This window comes from Gnatocerus cornutus, chromosome 5, assembly GCF_029298725.1.
Source record: "Gnatocerus cornutus isolate USDA-ARS CGAHR chromosome 5, icGnaCorn1.1, whole genome shotgun sequence".
NCBI classification, from domain to species: domain Eukaryota; kingdom Metazoa; phylum Arthropoda; class Insecta; order Coleoptera; family Tenebrionidae; genus Gnatocerus; species Gnatocerus cornutus.
The window spans coordinates 18,085,379-18,096,102 of NC_142237.1; the positions used below are offsets into that span (position 1 = coordinate 18,085,379).

The window sequence follows — 10,724 nt, forward strand, 5'->3', positions numbered from 1 at the left end:
ACTGATTTTAGCCGCTAATGTCTGGAAACGTACACGCATTATTGTTGTTCGTTTAATGTAAATAAAATCTTATCTTCATGTACAAAAAGCGAACGTTAATTAAATAATGGAAGCATGCAGTCATTAGGAAATACACCAAAAGTGAATAATTTGGTGTGGTTACGATAGCAAGCTACAAGCGTGATTTTGTTTAAGTATATAAGTTATTTGGTACTAAAAAAACAAAACTGACACAAACGATGTAAGAAATAATTAAATGTTAAATCGGCAGAATAAAAATGTGATGAAACAAATTAATAAACATTTTGTAGCCAGAGGTGGCAATATTTTCCACCCATTCAAACATAAACAAAAATTATTTATGACTTTATTTTATGAGTTTATTTTTGATCGCATTTCAATGTTACATCAAGCTATAATAATTTAAAGCACCGGAAATAGTACGGTCATTATAAAAAATTGTGCTAATTTCATCGGCACATAAACTTAACTTTTTAAACTGGGCGCCTCATCGCACCAACCACGCGGCCCCAAAGTCCCCAGATTCCCCCCAACTTTGTTTTGTGCTTTGACATAACTGTTAAATCAAGGTTATAATGACCTGTCAAACTAAATAAATAATTCTACTTTGTCACTCACCGCCTGTAAACTAAAAATGAGTGGAAACGGTTATGGATACTACTACCCTTCAAGCGCACAAAATTTCCCACTGGTCAGTTCACTGACCCCATTTTCCGAAGTCATTGTTTATTTTTGTAGGACCCCAATCAGACTTGGAGTGATTGGACTTTAGAGCAGCAGCAATATAATAACCATTCAGGCACGTACCCCCCGTCAAATAGGTCTCACAGTCAGGGTTATTACAATGCGAATAATAGGCATTTTCAGCCACAACGAAGGTTTGTTTGTTGTTGGTGTTTACATGTGGTCATTGGGTTGCTGTAGGTTTAACAACCAAGCCACGCAGCAGCCTTGGCAGAAAAACAGTTATAATAAGAGACCCAGATCACAGGATGCGCCTGGGGAAAGTGGGGAACCAAAAAGTAAGACTGGAAAAAAGAGAAAAAAGCCTCTGTCTCAGAACATTCCTAGTAAGAAAGATTGGACTTTTGAGGAGGCAGAGATGGCGCTGTCGGTAGAAAAGGAGTACAACAAAAGGTTCAAGAATCATTCTTTAATAATTAAGTTCCCAGACCAAGAACTTAATAGAGATATAGTTTCTAAGTTCCATCCTAGCATAGAGAATGTACATTTTCAGCAGCCTTCAACACCAAGGTTTTGTTTTGTTACACTCCAGGTTAACTATTCAAAGACTTTATTACTTTTTATTACCATCTTCATTTTTCAGGAGTCTGCAGATGCAGATTCAGTCATAGAATCCCTCAACAAAATCAAGTTTGGAGATGGCCACTTAACGGCCGAGTACAAAAAAGATCGCGAAGAAGACCAAGTGATAGGGCCTGAGGACATAGATCCCTGTACTCTATACGTCGGTAATTTAGCTCAGGAAATCACAAAGGAGGACATGGTGAAGACATACCCAAAAGGACGCCGCATAGATATAGGCTATGCTAAAAAAATGAAGTACACAAGATACGCCTTTGTCTCCTTTAAAAACGTCAGTGATTCAATTGAGGCCTTCAAGAAAACACACAGCACCCAAATGTATTCCAAAAGTTTGATTGTGAGATTCAGGAGATTGCATGGGACTGTTGGAATGCCAGGAGAATCCAAGCCCCAGACGACTCCTGCCAAAAGACCAGAAAGCACTACTCAATCAGAAACAACTGAAGAAAACAGTACAACCAGCTACTTGCCTGAAGATAGCAGCAGAGTCACAGACACACCCTCTATAACTTCTGACCTTGACTTAAGTGTAGTCAAGCAAGAAATCAACAGTTCTGACGATGAAAGCGATCGTAAAACACTCAAAGATTACGAGTCGCCTTTCATGGCTGGGTCTATCAACATTGCTTTTGAACAACACAGACCTATGATCAAGAAGGAGATCAAAAAAGAGAATGATGATGATGTTGAGAGTCTGCCTGAAACTTTTGGACACAAACAAGATGCACCCAATGGTTCAACAGTGTCGATAAAAACAGAGTCGGCGATAAAAAGTGAACGTAACGATGAAGGTACAATTTGTTGGTCATTATTCCTTTTCTTACTCGTTTTTTTTTCAGATGATTCTTCCGATGATGACGGCGGAGGAGGACTCACTGATGTGGTAAATATGAACTTTGTGCTGAAACTTCACAACTGATTCTTGTTTTTCAGAATTTCAGCAGTCTTTTGAACCAGCTAGATCACCATTCCAGTCAGATTGAATCATTGCGTAAATGGGCTCCTTAATTTTTTGGCATTATGTACATGTTTTACGTAATTTTAGCCGTATAACGTCATTTTAAATAATGTGGTATTAATTTTATCGTTTGTAATAAAATTTCCAAATGTAAAAGAAGTCTATTTTATGATTTTTTAATAATCGTGACGCTACGTCGAGCAAGCTTTGGAATTTAACACTTTCTGATAAGAAAAAATTCCCGGACAAGACAATTAAATATCAAAAATAGTTTTATTGTGAAAATTATTTATTTAATAACGTAACAAAAATAATATATTATCCCTCTTATTCCGAAACACGTTTTTCGTCTATTTGCGTCGTAATTTTATAGTTGAAGCAGTAATAAACAAAGGAAGCAACAATTATAAAAAGTGTCTAGAGTACGGTATTAAAAAGCTATGATCAATAAACGGTCCTTTAACTGACTGCACAAAAACGCAACTCTAACAAAACTATTTCCAATATTTTATTCCTCAGGGATACATTAATTTTAATACAAGCAGCAAATTACTCTCTACCAAACTGTAACAAACTTAAAGCCTTAGTAAGATTATCAATAGCGGTCTTAACATCATCATAATTAAGCGCAGACGTCGCATATTTACAATATTTCTGGGCTTTCTGTATCTGCTCCGGTCCCGGAGTAGCGCCTCCTGGAACAGCAGGACTTGGTGTAGACACGGACGGAGTTACAGGAGTTGTTGGCTCTGGTTGTGGGATAAAAGGCTTTGGTTCAGGTTCGGGAGGCACACCGGGAGTGACAGGAGACGACGCTGGCGCCGGTCCCGTCGGTAAATTATACCCTTGATTTTGATCATTAGGAAAATCGCGGTAAGAATGAGGCGAAATCACCAGATCATTCTGTGAGGACTGATCGTCTCCTTCTTTCGATATATCAATGACGTTTTTGAGGTGCTCGTCGGGGCCGCCAGCTGTGGGAGTGTCGCCGGATTTGAGACAGTTGTGGATGTAGGCTGCCTTCCATTTCGCGTACTTTTTCTTCTCGACGATGTCTTCAGATTGTTCGCCAAACTGCTCCAGAATGTCCATGAGAATACCAGCGGTGTAGAACGCCTTGATCATGTTTCTAAAGAGAGAGAAGTAAAAGTGAAGCACAAAGGCGGCAGTCTTACTTATTGAAATTTTCAGCCCTGTCTTGACTATCGGCAAATGCAAACAGCTGCATCGCGTACTGCTCGATCATTGCATGAGCCACCGTTTCGTTAGTAATCCCTTCGACGTCCGGCTGCGACTTTTTAGTAGCTTCCAACCAGTCCATCAACGCTATCAATAAGTTGGAGACTTCTGGGGGCTTCTTCCCCGGAATCAGCTTCATCGCAGACTGGCATGCATACATGCGGGCTAAAACTCGCAATGATTACTAAGACAAACGAGAAATTGTAGTTTTACCCCAATAACTGACAACAACATTGCGATTGTCATGTTCGTCTGCTACCTTCAAGACGTGGGCAACGGACTTGATTGCGGAGGGCACAGGGGGAAAACCCATCGCGGGGGCTAAATGCGGCTTATTAGAAAAATCGGGGCGGTTTTGATGATAGTTCACTGATTTAAAAGCATTCTTCGTCGCAACTGACAAGAGTTTGACAGCCGTCGTTTTTGACAGATGGGGTGTCAACCTCAAAGCGCAACTTTTAAACAACAGTTAATTTAAAGGAAATGTGCTAGTAATGTGTACGAACGGTTAATATTTTATCAATAATTGTTAAAATAACAGTGCTGCTGTAGCTGTCTTCCAATTAAATAAATAAAAAGACAATGACTAGAATTGATAGGCAACCAATTATACACTATCTTTAATTTGTTTATTAAAAAATTGTAGGAGTAAGATTTACTTTATTAAAGGGGATTAAAGTGAAATGAGAGAATTTGCTCGGAACTTGATACTGTTTTGTACCTTTAGAATTACAAAAAAGGAATTAGCCAAAATCCGAAAATATCCTTTTATTGTGTTCTGATTATCTTTTATCTTATTAAGCACATATTTTGAGTTCATTTATGTTGTGTTTTTGTATGGCATTGTTGTTTTTTTTATAAATTATGAGCAATTTTCGGGAGTGAGTTATGGATGAGTCATACTCGTAAAAGATGACTCCCGACTCCTCCGCCTGCGCGGCCACTTTTAAATCAATTTATCTCTGCTTCAGTAATCGCATTTCCCGTTAAACCCGATTAGATTTAATGAAAGCATTACCATGTTGCCCTAAAATTAGCGCCGGGTAATTCAATTGGTTCGTTTCTGTGCTAGCAACAATCGACAATCAACCTGCTGTACCAAAATAGGTGTGGCGCCACACTGCCAAAGAAGCTGTCAAATAGTTTTGTAGATTTTCCACTTTTTCAATAAAACCGAAGAATAATGGTAGTCAAAGTATACATAAGTGGTATTTCCGGCAATAAAGAGGTAAGAGAATTTTGACTGTTCGTTATATTAGGTTAACTCGCTAATTGTAATTTATAAAAATACACCTGTTCTTTGACAGGTGAAGAAACGACAGCAAAGGGTCCTTCTGATTTTAGATTCAAAAAATGTTCAGTACGAAGTTATTGACATAGCTGAGCCAGAAAATGAAGATAAGAAAGATTTTATGCAGAACAATTCCACGTCTTCAGGAGGGACAATCAGTGACCCTAATCCAAGACATCCTTTGCCACCACAGATATACAATGGAGACGATTATTGTGGGGTAAGAGAAGGGGCTGTAAATCAAAACAAGCGACTTATCAGTAATCTGATAGTTATATTGGGTTGCACTTACTGTAAAAAAACAGCCTAAAATAGATTGGAAGAAGTCCATTTTTTGTTTGGTCCATTTGTTTGCTTTGTCGCCTGTTTTAACACAATAAGAAAGCAACGTTTTGTTTTTCTTGTTGCGTTACATCGTCAGGTTTTTACAATGCCTTCATGTTAACTAAGAAATTCGATATTCTAAAACAGACTTAATTTGAGTCGTTTGTTTTTTACAGGACTACGACCAATTCGACATGGCTAACGAAATCGATGAAATGGAGAAATTCCTGAAATTAGAGCCTAGCGACTCCGCCCCAGTGACATCAAACGCGGATATTAAACTAGGGAATGGTGAAATCCACCCTGAACCGTCAACAGAAACCAAAGAAGAAGAATCAAAAAACGAAACTGTGCCTGACAATACCGAGAACACCGAATCTAAAGTTGAAAACGGCGACGAAGTCGAAGAGAAAAAAGATGAACAACCAGAAGAAGAAGAGGAAGAAGAGGAAGAGGCTGATGAGGAATGATTTTATAATGTCAAAGTCTTATTTATTTTATTCGTGACATTTTTATTTGTCAAACGACACTTAAGTATTATATTTACGCTATTATCCATGGTTAAGGTCTTCTTTAGCTCACAGAACAAATTGTTACACTTTTACATTGTTGAAGGCGACTTGAGTTTTGTAAATATACTACTTCATTACACTATTTAAATATTGCGCAATATATCATCTTTTGAAAATATAATCTAGTATTATTGAATTTCCTCCTCGTAATCTCTGCGATAAGTGTGAACACGATAACCCGAGCGTGTGAGGTGACCTTTAACTGAGTTCACCGCTAGACTAGTTAGTTCTTTTCAACCTTCCACGGTTGGCGGCAGCGAATTTTGACAGGTGTCAAAATGTCCCCTGTTTTAAATGTTTTTAGACTTAACATTAAGCTTTCAAATCAGGGTTTAGTGCAACAGTACGGTTTTAGAACCTTCAGTTACGTGCATTCCAAGCGCTCCTCCACCCGTCTGTTCCCCTTAATCTACCAGTCGTACCGAGTAAGTACCCATAATTTTTAGGTTATAACTGTAATACCAATGAAAATGATGCAATGACACGTTATAAATAACTTTCAGGTCTATGCTAGCAAAGAGCCTGAGCCTAAAACATCAAAAGTCAGCGGTGGCATCCTCTCTAAAACCCTTCATCGCTTTAATATCATACCAAAGACCCAAACAGTTCGAGGATGTTTTCATCCAGGCGCCTCAGCTCTTTCCCGGGATTCGCTTCCAATAAACGAGAACAATGTAGTGACAGGCCCACAGATGATTCGTGGAATGTTGCAGTATATTTGGCCCAAAGATAACAAAGCCATAAGAGATAGGGTAACTTTAGCTGTGGGACTTTTAGTAGGCGCCAAAATCCTAAATGTATCAGTTCCATTTATTTTTAAATATTCTATAGACTATTTAAATTCTGCAGGGACTTTAAATTTGAATTCTGCTCCCGAGACAGTGGCCACAGTCGCCACAAGTCTTTTAATTGGATGTATGTTATAGCCCCTTTTTTAAAGAGTCTAACACACAGAATTGTAGATGGCATATCCAGAGCTGGCGCCGCTGGTTTTAACGAACTACGAAATGCAGTTTTTGCCAAAGTTGCGCAACATTCGATTCGAAAAATCGCAAAGAACGTTTTTTTACACTTGCACAACTTAGATTTGGCCTTTCATTTGTCTAGACAAACTGGTAATGACTCGACACTGTTGGATTCTGTTTAAAACTCCCATTTAGGTGCTCTATCCAAAACGATCGACAGAGGATCTAGAGGGATAAACTTCGTTTTGTCTGCCATGGTCTTCAATGTCGTACCCACCGTGTTTGAGCTAGCGTTAGTCTCTACCATTTTAGGGCTAAAATGTGGGGCTGCCTTTGCCGGTGATTATCACCAATTTTGTTTTGTTTAGACTGAGTTTTCTTTGTAGGAATTTCCTTGGGGTGCGTCGGAGTGTACGCGGCTTTTACGCTGGCAATAACGCAATGGAGGACCAAATTTCGAGTGTATATGAATCAAGCGGAAAACGAGGCTGGGAATAAAGCCATCGATTCGTTAATTAACTATGAAACTGTTAAGGTAAAGAGGTGTCAGCTGTTGGCCATCTGACGCGCTAATGGAATGTTTACATAACAATTTAATGATAGTGTTACAACTGATTACCCCACAAATGTTTTGTTTTTTAGTACTTTAACAATGAGAAGTTTGAAGCCGATCGCTATGACAGCGTTCTGAAAAAGTACGAAGTCGCTAGTCTAAAAACGAGCACTAGTTTAGCTGCACTAAATTTCGGACAGAATGCAATTTTTAGCGCGGCTCTTAGCGGAATTATGGTGTTAGCCGCCAACGAGATTATCAAGGGTACTACTGCTTTTCCGTGGTACCATTTTGTATAATTCATGTCTTCAGGCAACCTGACGGTGGGCGATCTAGTCATGGTCAACGGTCTCTTATTCCAACTGTCGGTGCCTTTGGGCTTCTTAGGCAGTGTCTATCGAGAAGTTCGCCAAGCTCTAATCGACATGCAGACTATGTTCACTCTTATGACCATGGATACCGCCATTAAGGTATCATGTCGCTCTCATAAATTTGGTTTGATTCTTTTTCGTAGAGCAAAGCGCACGCCCCTTATTTGCACGTGGATTCCAAAACCTCCGACATCAAATTTGATAGCGTCTCCTTCGATTACGGTCCTGGAAAAGAGATCCTGAAGGATCTCTCCTTCAGTATTTCTCCTGGTAAAAAGGTGGCCATCGTGGGTGGATCGGGCTCCGGGTAACTCTCCCTTTTTCTCTTGTCAGTTTTAATTCCTTGAATTTAGGAAATCGACTATCGTCCGGCTTCTCTACCGCTTCTTCGAGCCCAAATCTGGGAAAATCCTCATTGGTAACCAGGACATCCGCGACGTGGATCTTGAAAGTTTGCGAAAAGCCATCTCTATCGTCCCTCAGGACTCCGTTCTTTTCCACGACACCATCAAACATAATTTACATTACGGCGATCTTTCCGCAACCGAAGAAGACGTCATCAAAGCCGCGAAAATGGCCAACATTCATGATTCTATAACCAAGTGGCCTCAAGGGTATAACACTCAAGTGGGTGAAAGAGGGTTGAAGTTGTCAGGGGGTGAGAAGCAGAGGGTGGCTATAGCTAGAGCCATTTTGAAGAACTCTCCGATTTTGATTTTTGACGAAGCGACGAGTTCTTTAGATTCGCTGACGGAACATGTAAGTTTGAGGGGATGAAAATTGAGGGTGCTTAAAAGGAGTGTTGTAGAACATCTTGGAGGCGTTGAGGAGGGCCACACAGGGGCGTACTAGCATATGTATAGCCCACAGGTTGAGTACTGTGATGGATGCTGATGAGATTTTAGTTCTGGAGAACGGGAAAGTATCGGAACGGGGGACACATTTGACGCTCATCCAGAATCCGAACAGCTTGTACCTGCGGCTCTGGAAAGCGCAGAATCACGAGGATTTCGGGTTGGGGGCATCAAGAATCTAAACTAGGGTTGTAAATAACTGTAAATACTGTACATATTGACGTGAAACCAGGTCACCGTGTTATTAATAAACGTACACAAACAAAGACTTCTATTTTACCCACTTCAGACCTTTGTTGTATCTCCTTAGCAACCGCACTTGCACACAAACATATGGTCCTGCAATGCAGTTTTAATTAATCAGCGGAGTCTATACATGTTTCTACATTGTTATTAAGCCTTTTGTGCGTGAAATGGCAAGCAGTAATTCCACGCCTCTGAAAGTGCCAGACCAAAGGTAACCCCATAGTGTCCCTCACCGGTTCTCAGACTTGACGTTTCAGAAGCAAAAGTTGCGAGACAGCATGTTCGTCAAATTCCAGTTGTTTTTTCAAACGAAGAAAACCAATCAATCCTTTAGCCACCTCCGTAGCCTCTCGAAGCACCGCCAATTCTGTGCGACAGCGAGTCCTTTCCGCGAAACTCTTGAAGCTGAAAAGTGTCCAAAACCAATTGAATGACGTGAATTATCACTTAGCGGTGAGTGTCCATGCGGGTCGTGGAAGTGACGCAGTCGTGACCTTTTCAGGAAGTCATTAGAGAGAACCAGGCGCTGAAGACTCTTCAGAAGCGCCAGGACAAGGCTCTATCAAAGTAAGACAAATATTCGTTCTCTCCTCCGGTATCTTTGATTGTTTTAAGGTATGAAGGTGAGAACGCGGAGCTCCCGCGACTCATCCAATCTCATGAAGAAGAAATCAGGTTTTTAACGGAGAAGAACAAAATCTTGCGAAGGAGCGTGAAGGAACTAAACGAGCAATTAAAGCATAAAAGTGACGAATTGGTGAACGTCCAGGAGCAGTTGAGACACTACGAGAAACTCGACAGGGATAAACACTTGTTGGAGAGGGAGAAGCTGCTGGAAGAAGTAGACGACTTGAAGATGAAACTCAAGAAAGCAGACAACGACATCGTGGTGTTGAATAGAAAACTCACTTTAGAGAGCAAAACATCCAAGCAGAGGCTCAATGCCGAGATGGCGAAGCACAAGCAGTGTCAGCGGGAGCTGGCGCAAGCTTTGAGCGAAATCGGGCGGCTCACATCCATAATACAGGTACAACTCCTCCAATTAGTTCAGTTGGTTTATTTCTTTTTCAGGACAAAGAGAAGCCTGGAATAAACGGGAAGAAACGATTTTCCAACTTGATTCCGCGACAATCCCAATCGTTGATTTCCCTCAACGGAAACAAACAGATTTCTGAAGATCGAGTGCCTGTTACTGAAGTGAAGTTAGAGCGCCTGTCTCAACCTGATCATACTAGACCTTACAAAGGGATCCTCAAGTGTCCTTCAGAGAGCATAAAAGCGCGACTGTCGGCGGAATCAAGAAAAGACGAAGACGATCTTCCCTCAGTAGATAAGTTAAGTTTAAGCGGAAGTGAAACTTCCATAGAGAAAGAGACACAGTCGAGGCCTGGCTCGCACCACAAGCTTGAAAAACTCGAGTCCAGTATCCACAACACCATCAAGAAGATTGAAAGTGACGACGAGTTTAGTAGAAAATTGGGCGACTACTGCCTGAAAGCTGTAGATTCTGTGAAGACGTGCAATGCGGCTATTGAAACTCACAAAGAAAACTTGACGTTTGCCCAGAAAGACACGAAAAAGATCGAGGATACAGTCAAAGATATCGAGAGTATCGAGAAACGATTGAAGGATGAAGCAAAGCTAATTTCGTCGTCTGGTGATGGTTTTGATTTTGTCAGCGAGATTTTGCAGGAAGAAGCAGATTTTCAAGCAAATTTCAAGAGTAGGAATGGGAAGAAAGATCCGGTGGTCAAACAAAATGATAAACAGAAGTTGTTGGCGACGTTACGAGCGATCGATAATGGTGACAGTGTTGATTCGTTCGACGGTGATTCGCAGCAGAAACATTTGATGAAGGAGCTCTTCAACTGAAGACTAGAGGTTACTACTTTTGTTATTTAGTGATAGTTTAGACTAAATCTAGGAATTTATACTTGCCTGTGAAAATTATAGTCATATATTTATTTTTGGAAAAAAATGGTGGATGCGCCGGGTGAAAATCTC

At 40.5% G+C, this 10,724-nt stretch overlaps 5 protein-coding genes across 6 annotated transcripts; 4 read left to right on the plus strand and 1 right to left on the minus strand.

The window, feature by feature from the left end:
• Nucleotides 1-547: 547 nt before the first annotated feature.
• Pof (RNA binding domain-containing protein painting of fourth) lies at nt 548-2,464 on the plus strand. Its single transcript, XM_088035936.1, has 6 exons — nt 548-712; nt 760-899; nt 946-1,297; nt 1,349-2,138; nt 2,187-2,230; nt 2,281-2,464. The coding sequence occupies exons 1-6, from the start codon at nt 656-658 to the stop codon at nt 2,353-2,355; spliced, it is 1,458 nt and encodes a 485-aa protein (XP_087892062.1). The 5' UTR covers nt 548-655; the 3' UTR covers nt 2,356-2,464.
• A 327-nt stretch (nt 2,465-2,791) lies between these two features.
• On the minus strand, nt 2,792-4,020 carry Vta1 (vesicle trafficking 1). The gene is made up of 3 exons (XM_088035937.1): nt 3,758-4,020; nt 3,481-3,709; nt 2,792-3,434 (listed from the first exon to the last, which is right to left on the minus strand). The coding sequence occupies exons 1-3, from the start codon at nt 3,855-3,857 to the stop codon at nt 2,855-2,857; spliced, it is 909 nt and encodes a 302-aa protein (XP_087892063.1). The 5' UTR covers nt 3,858-4,020; the 3' UTR covers nt 2,792-2,854.
• A 388-nt stretch (nt 4,021-4,408) lies between these two features.
• On the plus strand, nt 4,409-5,852 carry Sh3beta (SH3 domain binding glutamate rich protein Sh3beta). Its single transcript, XM_088035938.1, has 3 exons — nt 4,409-4,772; nt 4,852-5,055; nt 5,336-5,852. Exons 1-3 carry the CDS (start codon nt 4,728-4,730, stop codon nt 5,627-5,629), a joined length of 543 nt encoding a protein of 180 aa, XP_087892064.1. The 5' UTR covers nt 4,409-4,727; the 3' UTR covers nt 5,630-5,852.
• A 96-nt stretch (nt 5,853-5,948) lies between these two features.
• ABCB7 (ATP binding cassette subfamily B member 7) lies at nt 5,949-8,742 on the plus strand. Its single transcript, XM_088037138.1, has 10 exons — nt 5,949-6,156; nt 6,235-6,646; nt 6,694-6,846; nt 6,892-7,035; nt 7,083-7,231; nt 7,339-7,513; nt 7,562-7,719; nt 7,764-7,927; nt 7,974-8,379; nt 8,429-8,742. Exons 1-10 carry the CDS (start codon nt 6,010-6,012, stop codon nt 8,654-8,656), a joined length of 2,136 nt encoding a protein of 711 aa, XP_087893264.1. The 5' UTR covers nt 5,949-6,009; the 3' UTR covers nt 8,657-8,742.
• On the plus strand, nt 8,739-10,718 carry LOC148175333 (uncharacterized). 2 transcript variants are annotated; one of them, XM_088037141.1, is made up of 5 exons: nt 8,739-8,931; nt 8,981-9,173; nt 9,223-9,287; nt 9,336-9,747; nt 9,792-10,718. In XM_088037141.1, exons 1-5 carry the CDS (start codon nt 8,888-8,890, stop codon nt 10,590-10,592), a joined length of 1,515 nt encoding a protein of 504 aa, XP_087893267.1. In that variant the 5' UTR covers nt 8,739-8,887; the 3' UTR covers nt 10,593-10,718. The 2 variants fall into 2 exon arrangements, with proteins under 2 accessions (XP_087893267.1, XP_087893266.1); XM_088037140.1 differs by having other exon boundaries at nt 8,740-8,931; nt 8,978-9,173; nt 9,792-10,716.
• The last annotated feature ends 6 nt before the right edge of the window (nt 10,719-10,724 follow it).